The sequence below is a fragment of the Narcine bancroftii genome, chromosome 4 (genome assembly GCF_036971445.1).
Source record: "Narcine bancroftii isolate sNarBan1 chromosome 4, sNarBan1.hap1, whole genome shotgun sequence".
In the NCBI taxonomy this organism is placed as follows: Eukaryota; Metazoa; Chordata; class Chondrichthyes; order Torpediniformes; family Narcinidae; genus Narcine; species Narcine bancroftii.
Genome location: NC_091472.1, coordinates 256,660,201 through 256,677,870, shown reverse-complemented (window position 1 = coordinate 256,677,870; position 17,670 = coordinate 256,660,201). Strand labels below are relative to the sequence as shown.

The following is a 17,670-nucleotide window of genomic DNA, read 5'->3' as shown; positions in this document are numbered from 1 at the left end:
ATTTTGTAGTAAGTGAGTCTGCTGTGTTTTCTGTTATATTGCACTGGGAAGAGAAACAGACTATTAGATTCTTTGAGCCTGCTCCATCACTCACTTTTTGATCATATCGATAATGACAGACAAGGTGGCAGCCCAAGTCAAATTGGAACAAGACTGAAACTACTGGTTAACTAGGTGCCAAATACAAACCATTCCAAATTAATAAGGCATGCTTCATGCACTAATAGGTAAAAATTAGATGACAAGGTCAGCAAAAGCAAGCAAGTGATGGAATTCAGATAAGGGTGGAAGTAGCTAACCTGCGAAGGTGTTGTCACACTTATCTCTGGGATGAAACTGTCATCAAACAGATTGAGAATATTTTCTTGCTTGATCTCCTTGGATGGTGTGAGCTTTGGTGGAGGGGGCACTGGAGGACCTTTCCTTTGCTGTACATGCACAGAGAGACATCAATTGCAAAAGTAACAAGATGAACTGAACATTTTAACAAACATTACTTCAAAGACCATATCAGTAGTGAGTCACAAAGGCTAGAACCAGCCAACTCAATGGTCAGAAAGAATTGATGAACCAGGAAGAAAATTTTCAGCTCTTCAAATTGGAAAAATACTTCAACTCAGCCCCACCAAATCCTACTATTATATCCTCATCAGACAATACACAAGATAGCACTCAAGATGGACAGTTCAAAAGAAACTATTGAAGGGGAGTTATCCTAATAAATGACTACTATTTACAGTTATTGGGAATGAATTGAATAAAATGATTCTTTAATCTCCCAGATAATTCTGTGGCCTTTAAATCTACCTTGGGCCTTATTCTAACAATGTTAAAAATGAACCAACCTGTTTGCAGTCTACTTACATAGAACACTTTAGCACAGAACAGGCCTTTCAGCCCATGATGTTCTGTCGACAATGGAAATTAGATTCAAGCTTGAGATAATACCGAAGATCATCAATCATTAAAGACACAGTTCCACCTCCACGGCATCCCAACTTTTCACCTTGCCTCGAGCAAAACCCTCATCGTTACCTTTAATCTTTAGATTTGACACACATTCTAAACAGATTTCCCTCTTTCTATTCTCAATAAACTGGTTGCCATCCAAAATTCTGTCCGCATCTTAAATGGCATCAAACTCCTTATCAAATACACATTTACCTATTGCTCGCAGCTTTGTCGTTTTTACCATTTTCCCAGTTAAAGTGGATTTTGAAGTGTGCATTCTGATTCTTGCCCCTTTGATTACAAATCTCAACCAGCAGCTCTTCGAATCTCAGTGTATCGGTGTCCCTCCAAGAAACAAAATCTTCAGAAGGAACAGTGGATGAGAAAGTCTAGATCTTGAAAAAATTAAGGGTGATAATTTTGAAAGTGGAAAGTCTTGATCAGCTGAAGTCAAAAGGGATGATGATGAAGAACATTAGATGGATTCAAGCCACCAAAATCTTCAAGCAACCAGACTTCTTTCTTGTTAATTGAAGAAACATAAACAGGGTTTGTGGTCAGATAAAGAGCCATACTCACACTTCATTACTGCAGTAAATTATTAGTCTAAGACAGGGTTCTCCAAAGTGGTCAATATCGACCCATGGGGGTTGATGGGAATATCCAAGGGGATCGATGGTTGATAAATGCCTGAGGGTCAAAAGGGGTTTATAAATGCCACGGTGTCAATTGAACTTTTAGGGTCAAAAGCTGACATTTGTACAGGTGCTACTGTACATTTTCCTTTCCAAAATATTGATACTTATACACATATCGCACTTGTGATATGTGGTACACTTCTCTCTCGTGATCCTGGGCGACGACAGCATCACCCGAGAGTATTGTAAACATACTCTCTCGTGATTCTGACTCAACCACGTGGTTTTTCAGTATGGAATAAAAGGTATATCATTCAAAATTTAATTTAAAAAATAGTTTTGAATTACTTTTTTTTGACTTACGATGGGTTCCCCTCATTGGTGTATATGGAGTTTACTATGCAGTTTCCCTCATGTCTACTTAATCTTGATTATATTTATTTTTTTTTGTATAGGTCTGTGGTCAATGAGGAATCAAGAATTCCATGAAGGGGATGATGGTCTAAAAGGTTTTGCACCCCTGGTCTAAGTGAATCACTTTCTGGAGCTCAATGGATTACAGCATTGCAACCACTGTGCCGCCCCTAACATTTTAAACAGTTAATCAAACTGCTGAGGTCTTAAAACACTTCAATAGATATCAGAAGCTTCACTGTACATTAAATTCATATTATGAGACAAATTAGATTCCTTAAATTTCACAACATGAAATTATAGAATGCTGGGAAAACATTTTTCAGGCCAACATCTGTGGGGAAAAAAATGCTTCAATCAATAGAAAGTATTTTATCAAGAAAGGTAATTGATCTGAAGTCATCCATTTCACTCCACATTACTGCCTGACCAATATTTTCCTTCCTTGCCTGCATCTGTGGTGGTTTAATTATGTGCAGGAATAGATTTTGTTGTGGAATTCACCTACTCAAAATTAAATCACAGATTGAAAGAAAACATCTGCTCACTGACAGCGAAAATCAAATAGGCTTGGTAGCTCATGTTCACTGTCTATTGTTTCAAAGAATAGCACCTTTGTGGATTTTTCACTTTTTGTTTATTTTAAAAAAAATCCATTTGCAACACAAGAGGCAAGCATTTGGCTTAAAATTTAGTCCAGGTTCTGATCGAAGTCCATGGTTTAAATTTTGCACAGCAGTATTTCCAAAGGTTTAAATAAATCATTCCACCCAGTTTTAAAACTCTATGAAGAGTCCAGAAATTTGCTAAATAATCCAGGTTAAAAAACAATAGAACATATACTTACTTATTTTGCTGTCACTAAATTAATCAACAAGTAGATTTGGTTTATTGGGAATGGCAATACACTGTGGCAGCAATGGAATGAAACATCCAACACACTGAGTCATGCAGTGGGAAGCAACAATGGGCCACCCTATAGCACAGGGCAGAGCAAATCAATGAGTCACCACAGGAGTGGCAATATAATGACTGGTTATGCAAGAGTTCCACCCCAAGTGAATCAGAATTTTTTAAATAATCAAAACCAAAATTAACAACTAATTTTTCCCCAAAACCAAGATTGAGCCTCCCCTTGATGTGCTAAATTTTCAGTTCTGCATGGAGCTGTTTTCTATAGCTCATCATTACATCTTCTGCATACTTCAGAAAAAAAGATATTCAATGAAATGAAAGAATTGTGCCCCCCCCCCACCATCTATAATTAAGGATTTTCATATTTGTTTAGGTTCAATAAGCATACTTCTGAATGTTAGCTCAGACTAAGCAACCAAACTAGTTGTGTTAAGGAGTGCATGAAATAAAGAGGGAACTGAGAAATTGAATGTTGTTGAGATGTGCACAGCACAGATTAATCTTTCTTTTAAACTTCAAGTGAAAAATGGATAGTGGCCTTTTTCCTCTCAATACTTAAAGGGAACTTGCACAAAACCTGATTAGCTGCAAGTCTTCTGTAATTGTATTGACATTCCATTTCACTTTTTGTTCAATTCAGAAGTGCAAATCACAGCACCTGATTTCTCAGCAGTATAGGAGAAATCTGTATCACACCTCACCTCCAGCATCTGCTCAATTTTGTTATGTCAAGTGGCATAAAACCATCCTGCTTATGGAAAATAAGCAATCAAAATAATTTAGTCAGTCTGCTTTTTTTTTAAACTTGGGGAATGAAAACAATTGCAACCAAATGGGAAGGAACTGATATGTAAAGAAAACTGCAAGCTCTGGAAACTGAAACTGATTATGCACAGGAGACAACATATGCTGGAATCTGATCTGAACAATTTGCTGCAGGAGCTCAGCAGGTCAGTCACAGTGAGGGGTGGGGATTGGTAGACTTTTTGAACCAAAACCTTTAATGTAATTGCTGGAAAGAATTGGTCTAGGCACATCCAGAGAGAATCAGAGAAAATGCCAATCCCCCAGACTAGCCAATAATAAAAGGGCCATTGACCAAAAATACCACCACAGCACCACTTAAAAACCTTACCAAGCCAATACTAATCTACCATGCCCTTTTTGTCTCCACCAGATAGTCTCTCTATTTTCCCCTTTACCTGCTGCTAATGCGAGCCTGTTTTTTTTTTAAAGCAATCCTATTCTGAAGATTATCCACATAAAATGTGAACATTTCTTTCCAACCAAATATTTTGAGCATTTTAAGTTTAACACCCAGTTATTTTTTTTGATAACTCATGGTCACTAAATGTCACCGTGCTATAAACATTGCAGTCAAAAATTTCAATCACAATGTCCGAGACTCTTGTGTTTTTACTCATGAAATGTTGTAGTTCTTCATAATTGAGGAAAAAGTACGTAAATTTAAATTTTAGCAGCACTGGCCCATGGGCAGTTTCCATGCTGCATTTTAAATTAAATTCAATGGGAATTAATTTCCCCTTGAAAAGCAACCAGTGATGCCTTACATTAATAGAAAAATTTTAATCTGACATTTGACAGGCCAGACGCAAGTCATAAGGAATCAAGGCAGGGATATATATATAGATAGATAGATATATATATATCTATGTGTGTGTGTGTGTGTGCGTGTGCGTGCGTGCATTATATATATATATATATATGTGTGTGTGTGTGTAAGGCACAAGCCCAACTCATACTTGTTTAGTTTACAGTACAACATGTCTATTCATTTCTATGCAAGTTTCCCCTCTCCTTCACCAGCTGTTGAACATAGATTAGGATTGGAGTAAGTGCAAATTCTACATACCCAGATGATGCAAGAGGTAAAAGAAGTAAAGCATTCTGAAAAACTCAAAATGAACAATTTTCAAACAATTTACACAGGATTAGTCTTTAAAATTAAAAAAAAAGCCTAATTAATCCACAATCATGGAACCAATTCTTTGCAGCCATTTCTACGCCTCCCATACAAGTGGACAAGGCAGAGAGACAGAACTAAGTGCAGTCTTTCATTTAAAGTTCAATTTTAAAAATTACTACCACCACTCACTGCAACAGCTGCAGAGTGCCCTCATTTTACATTCATTGGACATCTAGCCAAAGGCAATTTTGTGGATTGCCAACAAATGCTTCAAGTTTGTCACAAATTATAGGCCACCCATTATTTTACCAACAGGAAGAGTACGAGTTATGCTGCAGTATGCCAACATTACATGTGGAAATATATGGGTTGAATATTTGCAAACTATGCACATTACTGTGAACAGTCAAGTTCAATTCCCAAGTGCAACAAAATGGCAATTTCAATTATGGTTTTCAAGACTGCAATGGGGAAAATCGCAGAAAAAAATAATATAATTACAGCCTGTGTGGTTGTTCACACTGAGAACCTTTTTTAGGTTGCAAGTACCTGAGTGCAGCAGTCCCAGTGGTTGGAGGTGCAGTAGAGTGGGTGACGGTCAATGATTTTTTTCAGGATTCCTCCAAGAAGTTGCAGGGTAAATCGCGGGGCAGGAATAGACTTAAAAAGTTGCAGGGGTCCTGCAGGGTGAATCGCGGGGCAGGAATAGACTTAAAAAGTTGCAGGGGTCCTGCAGGGTAAATCGCGGGGCAGGAATAGACTCAAAATTCCTGCCCATTCCTTTTTAGACAGCCCCTGTAGTGACAAAATTCCTTTATTATGCTGTTACAAGCCTGCAGTCTAAAATCCAGAAATGACTACAGTGTAAGCAGAAGAAGTATCCTCTACAAGGTCCCTCCCATATTTACTCTACCCTCAAATAAGATCACAGCTGATCAGGTGTCTTCATTTATTGTTACTAATACCCATATCCTTTCAATGAATTTTTTAAAAATTCCAAAGATTTACAACCCTCTATATAGATCTTCTTAGTTTGAAATGGACAACTCCATATGGTATTAGACACCATAGATCTAGATTCTTTAACTCAAGAAAACATCTTTTCAACACTACTCCTAACATGCCCAGCTCAATCAAATATCATCTCAATCTACCAATTGTACACAAATTCACTTTTATTCAGGGTTCTGCAACACTTCAAAAATGGTGAAGAGAATTTTGGAAATCAAGAGAGCTTAGGAATAGATGTAGAGTGGGTGGAATATAGCGAATCAAATGCAATAAGTAGATTCAAGCTCAAGGAACACCCATGACCTTAGAATGGGATAGCAGATTCCAGGAGCTGGATGACTTGTACGAGTGGAGCTCACTAACTTGAGAGCTGCAATGTTCTGGTGGTAAAATGGATTACCACCAGCATTTCAGGCCTGTTGACAACCATACTGGTAATCAACAAATGTTAATACACAGAAGTGGAAAAATAACTGCATTCTTCCTGCAAGACAAATCAGGTGGCAGCAAAGGATTAAACAGCCATGAAATACAATCCTTTCCCAGCCACCAGCCGACATTACCTGGGATGGTGACTTTGGTATAGGAGGAGGAGCATGCGGTGTGGGTGAAACAGCAACAGGAATGTGGTTGTCATTCTTTACTGTGGGACTACCAGGAGGAGACTCTTGCGATGGCAGTGATGTAATGGAAACTTCTGGTTGCACTGGTGCACTGTTGGAACAAACACAAAATAGCTAAGATTATTCTGATGAGCATCAGAAGCTGGAAGGACTCAGGTCAGGCAGCATCCATTTAGGCTCAGGACACTCAATCAAGACAATAGCCTCTTTCCTTGCCTCAAGCTATCAACATATTTTCATTTTCCCCTTGAATGTAGGCTACTCACCTTAACATTTGAAGAACAAATTCAATATTGCCCACACCTTATCCTTACATTCATATGCCTATCCAAGAGTCTTTGAAATGTTCCTATTGAACCATTCACCATGTCCTTGGCAATGCATTGCAGACACCCACTACTCAGTTAACTTTTCTTTACAAGACTTGTTCTCCAATCCAGGCAACATCCTAATAAATCTCCTCTGAACCCTCTCCAAAGCTTCCACAGGCTTCACACAACGAGCCAACCAGAATTGAACACACTACTCTATGGTTCAATCAACATTTTATAGAGCTGCAACATCACCTCATAGCTCTTGAACCCAATTTTCTGACCATTGAAGGCTAGCACACATTTAATGCCAATGCCGACTTATCCACTTTATCACCTTGCACAGCAACCTTGAATGATCTATGGACTTGGACCCCAAGACCCTTCTCTCCCTCCACCCTGCTAAGAATCATGGCATCAACATGTACTCTACCTTCTCAAATTTATATAATTTATATTATATACCATTATTAAATAAGATTAAGTTTGATTTAAATAGATGGAAGGAGTTAACTTTAACACTGATTGGACAGGTAAATTGTACCAAAATGAATATATATCCTCGCATTCAATATTTGTTTCTATCTATTCCAAGTGCTATACTGGGGAAGTTTTTTAAGGAATTAAATAAAGTAATTCGTTTGTTTTTATGGAAAGGTAAGTTATCTAGAGTCTCTATGCAAAGGTTGACATGGAGGAATGACTTGGGAGGTCTTCAATTACCATAATTTCAAAATTATTATCAAGCAGCACAATTAAAGTTTATTAATTGACTGTTTGATATTGACCAGCCTCCGATGTGGGCGAAGGTAGAGATGGATCAAATTCAGGAAAGATCAATACACCATTTTATATACAAATGGAATCCTTTGCTTCTACAAGGGCATCAACTCCCAGTATTGAAACAGTTGATGGAGGTTTGGTATAAGTGGAATCAGCTTATAGGATCGAAAGGTAAGATATCAGCTAAAACATCGTTATATCACAATCAGCTAATTTCATTTTCTATGAATGATCCTTATTTGAAGGATTGGGAATCAAAAGGAGTGATATTAGTGGAAGATTGTTTTGAAGTAGGTTCATTTCTTTCGTTTAATAGACTTAGAGAGAAATTTGGTATATTACAAATACTTTATTTGCTTATTATCAAGTACGAGATTTATTATTAGAATGCATTGGTAGAGAGATAATATTACTTGGTCAAATGAAATTTGAGAGACTAATTGTGGATAAGGGGAAAAAAGGGATTTGTTTCAGAAATGTACTTGTTATTACAGGAAAAGATGAAAAAGGTAGATATATTTAAAATAAATGATAAATGGGAGAAGGATTTATCTATTCCTATTTCTGTGGAGGAGTGGTCTCATACTTGTTTGAATAGTGTTTACGAAATTAATTAATGTACAATATAGCTTAGTTAATTATAACTTTCTCCTTCAGTTACATTTAACTCCTGAAAAATTGAAAAAATATAGATTTAGTGGGTCAGATTTGTGTTTTTGATGTGGCGATCAGACAGGTACTTTCTATGTATTTATTTATTTTTATATATTTTTAATCTATTATTTTTTCACACTCTGTCTGGGAATGTAGAAAGGTTAAGTCCTTTTGGGAAAATGTGATCAAATTTTTGCGAGATTTTTTTCCAAATAGATTTATATGTGGATCCATGGGTATGCTTATTGGGATACATGAATACAATTATGGCAAATTTACATTTGGAGAAACCTCATATTGCATTTATTGATTTAGGATTGGCGGTGGCTAGAAAGTGTATCGCTGTATCTTGGAAAAATGATGTCAAATTGAATATACAAAGATGGCACAATGAAATTCAATCATGTATTTATTTAGAGAAACTAACATAATTTGCAAAATATTTATTTTTTTTATTAAGATGTGGAGTTTGTAATTGGAATGTATGGGTTTAGATGTTAAGTGAAAGCCTTATATGTGTTGAAAGATGTAAATAGAGGGCACACCGTACAACAACCTATTGTGATAATTATGTCATTGTGTTTTTAATATAAGTTCCGTACGGGGGAGGGTTATAAGGGATTGGATAGATGGGATGGGGAGGATGGGGGGTAGTAGAGGGTAGTTTTAAATTATTTAAAATTTTTACAAAACCAAAAGAACGTATAAATTTTTCAACAAAAAAAAAATGTACTCTACCTTCAAAGTGCATCATTTCACACTTTTCCAGATTGAATTCCATCTTCCACTTCTCCACCCAAATTTGCACCCTGTCTACATCCCATTATAACCTTTTACATTATCCACAACACCTCCAACCTTCATGTCATCTGCAAACTTGCTGACCGATATATACACTTTTGTCCAAGTCATTTATAAAAATGAAAGAGCAGGGGTCCAAGAACAGATCATTGCGGAACACCACTAGTCACCAACCTCCAGGCAGAATACTACAACCTTCTATCTTCTGTGACCAAACAAATACAAAATCCATGCAGCCAAGCTTCCATGGTTCCCAGGCCCCATGACTTTTTGGATGAGCCCATTTTTGGGAACCTTGTCAAACATCTTACTAAAATTCAGATAACCCACATCCATCTTCAATTGGTTTGTTCTGTCATTTGAGAAACTTAATTCAGCTCATGAGACACTATCTGCTCTTCAGTCTGTCCCTAACAAGACTTTCTTCTACAAATGCTCACAAATCCTTGAACTATTTCTAAATGCAAGTGGAAATGTCAGTTTTTCTTTGAAGTACTATTCAAAATTTAAATCTACAAGATGATCACTTGGAGAACTTAATTTCAGGAACCTCCCACAAATTAAATGACTTTTAACCCAAAAAGAAACAATCTCTCCAACTGATTTGGTACGTGTGTTAGTATTATACAATACAAAGTTGTGTAACCACTTTTCTCGACAGAAAGGGATTTTTCCTTTTAATGAGACTCTCAACATTTGCTTTCTGGTTTTCACTTCCAATTCATCAATGTTCTCCTCTTCCACTGCTGGACAACTGGTTTAATCTTTTCAGAGCTCTTGAGTTGAGATTCTTGCTCTGAAACCAGATTTGCTACTTTTGAAAGTGCTCATTTGAGCAATTGCCAAGGATGCGATGCAAAGCTAATGAAAGCACACAAGAGTAACTCATTCAATATCAGTAAGTGCTGTAAATGCATACTAGAGGTTATTGTTGGCAACAGTTGAACGAGTGTACCTTGAAGAATAAGGCTTTCCAACAGGAAGTGTATGGTACTGAAGTGCCTCAAGAAGAAAATAAGGCTTCAGCATTTAATGCTCAGCAAATATGAGAAATATCTATGCACAGCAACAACTGACAATAATGTTAGACACAAATGATTAAGATGCAACTCAAGCCAATTTAGTTTATTGCTTGAATTGCAATCAGCAATCAGGACCAGAGTTCAAATCATGCACTGTAAGAAGTTTGTACATTCTCCCATGTCCACATGGGTTTCCTCTAGGTGCACGGGTTTCCTCCCATTGTGCAAAACATACAGGGTGGGGGGTTGTAGGTTAATTGGGTGTAATTGGGTGGCACGGGCTTGTTGCTGTGCTGTATGCCTAAATTTAAATGTCACACATTTTCAAATTAACCATTATTTATCATGAAGAGTTTGAAATGGATACACTGCAGAATTTTAAAAGCAAAAGAGTAATTGGGCCTGCCAAAGCAATCAGGTTAATCCCACTATCTGCACCCTGGAGACTGGCAAATTCATGAGAAAGCATTAAAAATGTGCAGGGTTGCCTAGATACAGGGGAAAGAACAACAGCTGACATTTTAGATTGATTATCAAAAATTGCAAATTTCAGATACATCATTCTCCCTTTGGAGTACAACGCCACTGGTAACCTTAGCAGTGCTTTCCAGACACCAAGCGTTCCTGAAATAGGGAAACCTTTCCTTCCGACACTTTTGTTCTTTCATCATCTTCATTCTACACCCACTGGTCCAAACCCTTACACTAATGAGAACTATTTTTGGCCCAGATCCCTCATGATTTTTAAATGCTGATCAGATTCGTTGACCCTCTGCCCCAGCTTCTCCAGTCTATCCACAATGTATTCAAACTTTATATTGCTCTAGTAAAATTTATTCTAGATACCAAAGCCTCTTCAATTGGCACAAGGATGTAAGAGACGGTGAAAAATTAGATCTTTGTGGAGTCGGTTTCCATAGTTCAGCACAACATCATGGGCCAAATGGCTTGAATGGTGCTGTAATGTTCTATGTTCAACCCTTGATATTTTTCCAAAGTTGTGGCACCCTGAAATGGACATCATAATGTACTGAGGGCAGAACAATCTTTTTCAAGAGTTCCTTATTTGCACTATAAATAAACCCTACAATCTAACAATTAAAAAAACAGTTCCCCATTCTTGTTTGCCACTTTCAAACTGTCCACATGCAGTCCAAAATCTGTTCTTGTCCTTCAGATTTGTGCCTTCTGTTTAAAGTAATCTTTTTTTTAAACTTTCCCACATCTCCAAAGCTATTATCCTTTTCAGTTCACTATGCTAATTTTTGTGCCATTTACAAACTCAAGAATGTGCCTAGTGCAGCCAAGACATTAATAAAAGAAACACGTTTAGTATGAAAATTAGGAAACTCCACAGAGCCTCCAATTCCAGTCCAAAACTATCTAACATTTTTCATAACTGTTTCTCTCAATACTAACCCACTTTTCTATTCTTGCTGTTACAACAGTTTTATATCACGGCCTTGATTGAGGATAGGCACAACTTCCAAAAACTAATTTGTTTTTGATATAAAAACACTTAGCAATCTCCATCTCTCTAGACAATTCCTGATATCTCCCTCATTTTTCCAGATCTTCACTGACAAAGTCAAATTGACTGCCTGGATTCAGTGGATTTATTGAATAATTATGCAATTTGTAATCAGCCCCTGTTGCCTCCACCACTTCCTATGCCAGATCATTTCACATACATAATGGGGAAAAAGATACTACTTTTAAATTATTCTATTTCCCTCTAGTTTTAGACTCTCCTATCCTGGCAAAGAATTGGACTATTCACTCCATCTAATCTCATCATGATTTTACACATTTCCACAAGATCATCCCTTAACATCCTACATTCCAGGAAAAAAGTGTCTCAACTGAAGCAACCCTTTCTTACAACTCAAGCCCTCAGATCCCAGTAACATCCTATGGATCTTCCTTGCATCTTTTCCACGTTAATGACATTTCTTATGGCTGGGTAACTAGACCTGGCTCAATATTTCACTATGGTCTCACCATATTGTACATGACATCCCAACTCCTGAACTCAAAGCCCAAGTCGATGAAACAAGCATGCCAATCTCCTGTGCCACCACCCTGTCTACATATTACCTTCCGAGGAACCATGTACCTGTTCCCTAGGTATCTGTCCTAAAAGCACTCAAAGTTCAGGCCCTCATTGTGTCACTTTTGCCCTGGTTAAAACTATCTTGCAGTTGTCTAATGATTTACAACAGTTTTGTTAACTTTAAAGACTGAACCAAACTTGGTTTACCATTTGAGTGCAGTTCACATGCTGCAAAAAATATACAAATTTCATTCAGTACCATGTCTCATTTGTTCTCTATCACCATGATAAATTGAATGCAAAAAAACCCCCAGAAAATATATTAGCACTGATGTTTTATAATATGCTTTTCTCCTTTTAGTCACACATGCAGAAACAAGTACAATTACCATCAACAGGAAGAGAAACTCGTTAATATTTTCAGTTAAAGCTTCTGCAGTTCTGATGCAAATGTGTCAAGGCATTTTGAGATCAAGAAAGTGGTGGCGCTGGTCTCAAGAGGATCAAGGCAGACAAATCCATGCAATTTCAACTCCCCTTCCCATACTGACCTGTCTGTCATAGGCTTTAATACCAGAGAGAGGGCCAACAAAACCAGAGAGACAATGCCTCACAACACCTGAACATCTAAAAGCCAATGCCATGAACACAGTTTTCAAATTTCAAATAATAAGAACCCCTCTCTCATTCTGTACCCCATTTAGCTCTTGCCTACTGGACCTAACCCTTCACCTCCAAACTCTATCTTTAACCCCTTCCCCACTGTCAGCACTAACTCTCTATATCTCAGCCCCAGAATGGTGGGTGCAAGGAAACAAAATTTTCACATAACCAAACTTTAGTTTAGGACAGATTAGATAAAGGAAGAATGTTGCTGGTGTTGGGGAAGTCCAGAAGGGTCACAGTCAAAGGGGCAGACCATTTAAGGTGACATGGAGAAACTTGCTCAGAGTTGTGAACATGGAACTCCCAACCTCAAAGTTGTTGATGCCAGTTAGATTTATTTAAAATTGTACTTGGATCTGACTCTTAAAGGGATCAAATGGTATGAGGAAGAAAACAGAATAGCCTGCTCAGGATAGTGATGGAAACAGATACAATGGTAACATTGAGGAGGCTTCCAGATAGACACAAATATGCACTGAATGGAGGGATATTGCAAGCAGAGTTTTCATTTAATTTGGCATCACGTTCAGAACCGACAAGTGAGCCAAAAGGCCAATTCCTGTCTTTGTACTATTCTGTGTCAACTAGCTTCTCTTTCCACAGATTACAATGTGCAGTTTAATTTATTTTCCCATTAACCAATATAGTGAAAAGTCCATGGAACTTTAACCAAGCTAAATTTGGAACTTTAACCAAGCTAAATGCTGACAAGCCAAATGAAACTCTCCTCTGCACAAACTCAACAGATTGACGCAATGTCTATAAATAGCACTAGCAGATGGAGGAAGGAAGAGAAAATGAACATTTGGCTGTATGATGGCTTCAAGTCATACTACCCCACTGGGCTGCAATCTTTCAAAAAAACAATACTCAACCAAGTACTGCAAGAAACCCCTTTCAAAACTGATCCACCAAGAAACATGACACTTTCAATGCAAGGCAATTGCAGAATCCAAGCAAAACAAACCAGCGTGTCCTCTTATTGAGTGGATTGAAACATGAAAGTCTGCAGATGATGTGATTACAGTAAAACACAGCACCCACTGGAGGTAAAGATATACAAATGATGTGTCAGGCCTGAGCCCTTCTTCAAACTTTGGAGGGCTCAGCCCCAAAAGATTTGTACATTTTTACCTCTTATGGACACTGAGACCTGCAGAGCTCCTCTAATATCTGTGTTTTACGATGTCCTGTTACTGATTTGTTTTATAGACTAAAGGGGACAACCATTCAATGTTTTTACTCAAGTGTACAGAGTTTAGTTCAAATTGCATTTGAAAGTACATGTATAGGTCTATCGGAGACCAGTGTGGTGTGATGTTGTTTTGCAGTTCTAAGAAATTCCAATAACCGAGTTGCAAAGTTGTGTTCTGAGGATGTGCGCCGCCACACAACCACCCCCCCCCACCCCCAAGAACCAGCTATGTGCCCTGTCGTTTCGGCAGCTGGCAACGGCGCTTGGGCGCAGCTGTTATAAGTCCAGATGGGTCGCCTTCAGGTGGTCCACCGTAAAAAGTTCCTCTCCCCAATGTCCAGAGTGAAGGTTCCGCCAGACCGGTGCAAGACTTTGTATGGCCCCTCGTACAGTCGCTATAGCGGTGCACCTTGTGGTCCCCTCCGCACGAAAACGAACTGGGCCGAGTCGAGCTCTTTGGGGAGATGAAACAGCCAAGTGCCATGGCATGCCGGGGATGGGGGAGCTAGGGTGTGCAAGTCGCCTGCATAGGTCCGCCAGCAAGTTTTTGTCAGTGGCCATGGTTCAGGGTCTGGGCCATAAAATTCACCCGGCAGGGAAAGCCATAGACCATCTCCGCTGCTAAAGCCTGCAGGTCCTCCTTGGGTGCCGTCCTAATCCCGAGGAGGACCCAGGGTAGTTCGTCCGCCCAGTCTGGTCCAGAAGAGCCTGGCCATAAGCGATGCCTTCAAGTGCCCGTGGAACCTCTGCACCAACCCAGTGGACTGCGGGTGGTATGCTGTGGTCTGGTGAAGCTTGAACCCCAGGAGCTTCGCCATCTGTGTCCACAGGGTGGACGAACTGCGCCCCTCTGTCACAAGTGATGTGCGTCAGAACTTCGAAACAGGCAATCCATTGAATGACCAGAGTCCTGGCGTACATCTCCGTGGAGGCCTCCTTAATCGGGACAGGGACCGGCCACCTTGTGGACCAATCCACCACCATGAGGAGGTAACGAGCCTCCTTGGACACCAGCAGGGGCCCAACGACATTAACGTGGATGTGTTGGAATCTGCAAACCGCCGGGTCGAAGTTCTGGATGGGGGTTCGCGTGTGTCACTGGACCTCGTAGGTCTGGCACCTGGTACAGTTCCTGGCCAGTTCCGTCACCTCCTTCTTCAGCCCGTGCCACACAAGCTGCTCCACGACCATCCGCAAGGTTGTCTTTACTGCTGGGTCAGCGAAGTTGTGGATTAGACTGAAGACCTTTGACCACCAGGCGCAGCGTGCCCATTGAGATGTCGCAGAGCGATGTGTCCGGGCTGCTGGGCACCCGGACATCCTTGAGTTTGAGGTCAGAGATGGCAATCCACAAGGCCTGCGTCTCCACATCGTTCGTCTGTGCCTGAGCCAGTTGCTCGTAATCCAGGACAGGCACTAGAGTGTTGATGGCTGGATGGGAGAGCGCATCCGCCACTACATTGTCCTTGCCAGCCCTGTGTCGGATGTTGGTTGCTGCTGTCTGGCGGACCACGGATCCTTGGCCATCGCCAGTGCTCGAGTGAGGGGCTTGTGATCCGTGAAGGCTGTGAACGGCTTGCCCTCGAGAAAGTAGCAGAAATGGCAGATGGCCAAATACAGTGCCAGGAGCTCCTGGTCGAAGGCACTGTATTTGAGCTCCAGCAGCCACAGCTGCTTGCTGAAAAAGAGCAGTGGGCGCCATTGTCCAGAACACCCCCCACCCCCTCCACTGCCGTAGATGAGGCGTCCACAGAGAGTGCCGTGTGCGCCTCTGGCCGCAGGTGCACCAGCAGCGTGGCGCTGGCTAGAGCCTCCTTTGTCGCAATGAAAGCCCTGTCCGCCTCCTCTGACCAAGATAAAGTCTTTTCTTTGGTGGCAAAGAGTGCGAACAATAGGTACATGGTGCACGCAGCTCCGGGGATGAAACGATGGTAAAAGTTCACCATCCCCACGAACTCTTGGAGGCCTTTCAGGGTGGAGGGTTTGGGGAATCATTGAACAGCTGCTACCTTCTCCGGCGCGGCCCCAGCTGCTGAAATGGTGTGCCCCAGAAACAGGAGGGATTCCTTGCCAAACTGGCATTTGGCCGCATTGACCTTGAGGCCGAAGTCTGCCAGCTGGGCAAAGAGTGTGTGGAGGTGGGCTTTGTGTTCGCTGCTGTTGCGACTGCCAATGAGAATTTCGTCCAGGTAAATGAACACAAAGTCCAGGTCTTTTCCAATCGCGTCCATGAGGCCCTGGAACGTTTGGGCTGCATTCTTTAAACCGAAGGGCATACACAGGAATTCGAAGAGGCCGAAAGGGGTGACAATGGCCGTCTTACCCATGTCGTCTGGATGCACCGGGATCTGATGGTATCCCCGCACGAGGTCCACTTTGGAGAAGACCCGTGCACCGTGGAGGTTGACGGAGAAGTCCTGCATGTGGGGCACCAGGTACCTGTCAGGGGTGGTTGCATCATTCAACTGACGGTAGTCCCTGCACTGTCTCCAGCCCCCAGACGATTTCGGGACCCTAGGCACTGTCTGAGCGCCAGATGATTCCTAGTTCTTGGAGCCTGAAGAATTCCTCCTTTGCCAGCTGGAGCTTCTCGGGTGGCAGCTGTCTGGTCTAGCGTGCAGCAGGGGCCCCTGTGTGATGATGTGGTGGAAGACCCCATGCTGGGGCAGGACGGCGTTGAATCGTGGTTCTAAGATGGCGGGGAATTCATGGAGGATCTTGTCAAACTCATCCCTAGTGGCGATTTCAGGCCTGCGGGCTTCTGCTGTGTCCTGTCGGGTGGAGTGGAACTTTCGGACGTTCACCAGCCTTTTGTCCTTCATGTCAACCAGTAGGCCATGAGCTCTGAGGAAATTGGCCCCTAACAGTGTGGTGCCCACGGAGACTAGGATGAACCTCCAGTGGAACTTCTCCTTTCGAATCTGGATCTGTGCCCTGTGGGTACCGTAGGTCCTGATGGTGGAGCCGTTGGCTGCCTGCAGGGTTGGACCTCGAGATCGGGTGCGAGTCTCTAATGCTGTGGGGGGTGGGAGGAGGATGCTGAGCTCAACCAGTGTCCACCAGGAATCAGCGGCCAGTGGATCTGTCCATCACATTAAGGAGGCTGTTTGTGTGGCCAGCCGTTGCAGCCATCAACGGCGGCTGGCCTGGTCATTTCCCTGAAACCCACAGGACTGGCGGCACTTACGGGCTTGTGCTCCCCAGCGCTGGTGGTAGAAACACCAGGTCAACTGGCCCTCCTCTGGCTTGGTCTTGGGAGCAGCTTGCAGTCAGCTGGCTCCAGGTCATGTCACCTGGTTGAGGGCTGCCTTGTTCTCCCTCTTCATGCGCCAGAGGGCATCCGCATGGGCTGCTGCTCTCCTCGGATTTGAGAAGTCTTCATCAGTGAGGAGCAGCTGGATGTCCTCCATCATCTGTTCCAGGAATATCTGATAGAAGAGAAAACAAGGCTTGTGGTCTTCCACCAGGGCCAGCATTTCATCCATCAGTGCCGACGGACTACGGTCCCCAAGCCCACCTAGGTGAAGGAGGCTGGAAGCCCGTTGCTGCGGAGTTAGCCTGAAATTTCCAAGCAGCAAGTTTTTGAGGGCGGTGCACTTGCCCGTAGCCGGGGGGTGGCGGATGATGCCATCCACCCTCGCAGTCGTATCTTGGTCCAGAGTGCTCACAACATGATAGAACATTGTTGTGTCTGAGGAGATGTTGT

The 17,670-nt window shown here is 41.5% G+C and overlaps 1 protein-coding gene across 12 annotated transcripts in view; it reads right to left on the bottom strand.

Annotated features, from left to right (window-relative positions):
- LOC138761894 (myc box-dependent-interacting protein 1-like) overlaps positions 1-17,670 on the bottom strand; it is a 190,970-nt gene that overhangs the window by 44,262 nt on the left and 129,038 nt on the right. For all 12 annotated transcript variants that reach the window (XM_069934809.1, XM_069934813.1, XM_069934816.1 and 9 more), the window contains 2 exons: positions 6,420-6,570; positions 300-428 (listed from right to left, as the gene is read on the bottom strand). In XM_069934809.1, coding sequence (XP_069790910.1) covers positions 300-428; positions 6,420-6,570 — 280 coding nt within the window. The remainder of the gene's footprint in view (positions 1-299; positions 429-6,419; positions 6,571-17,670) is intronic.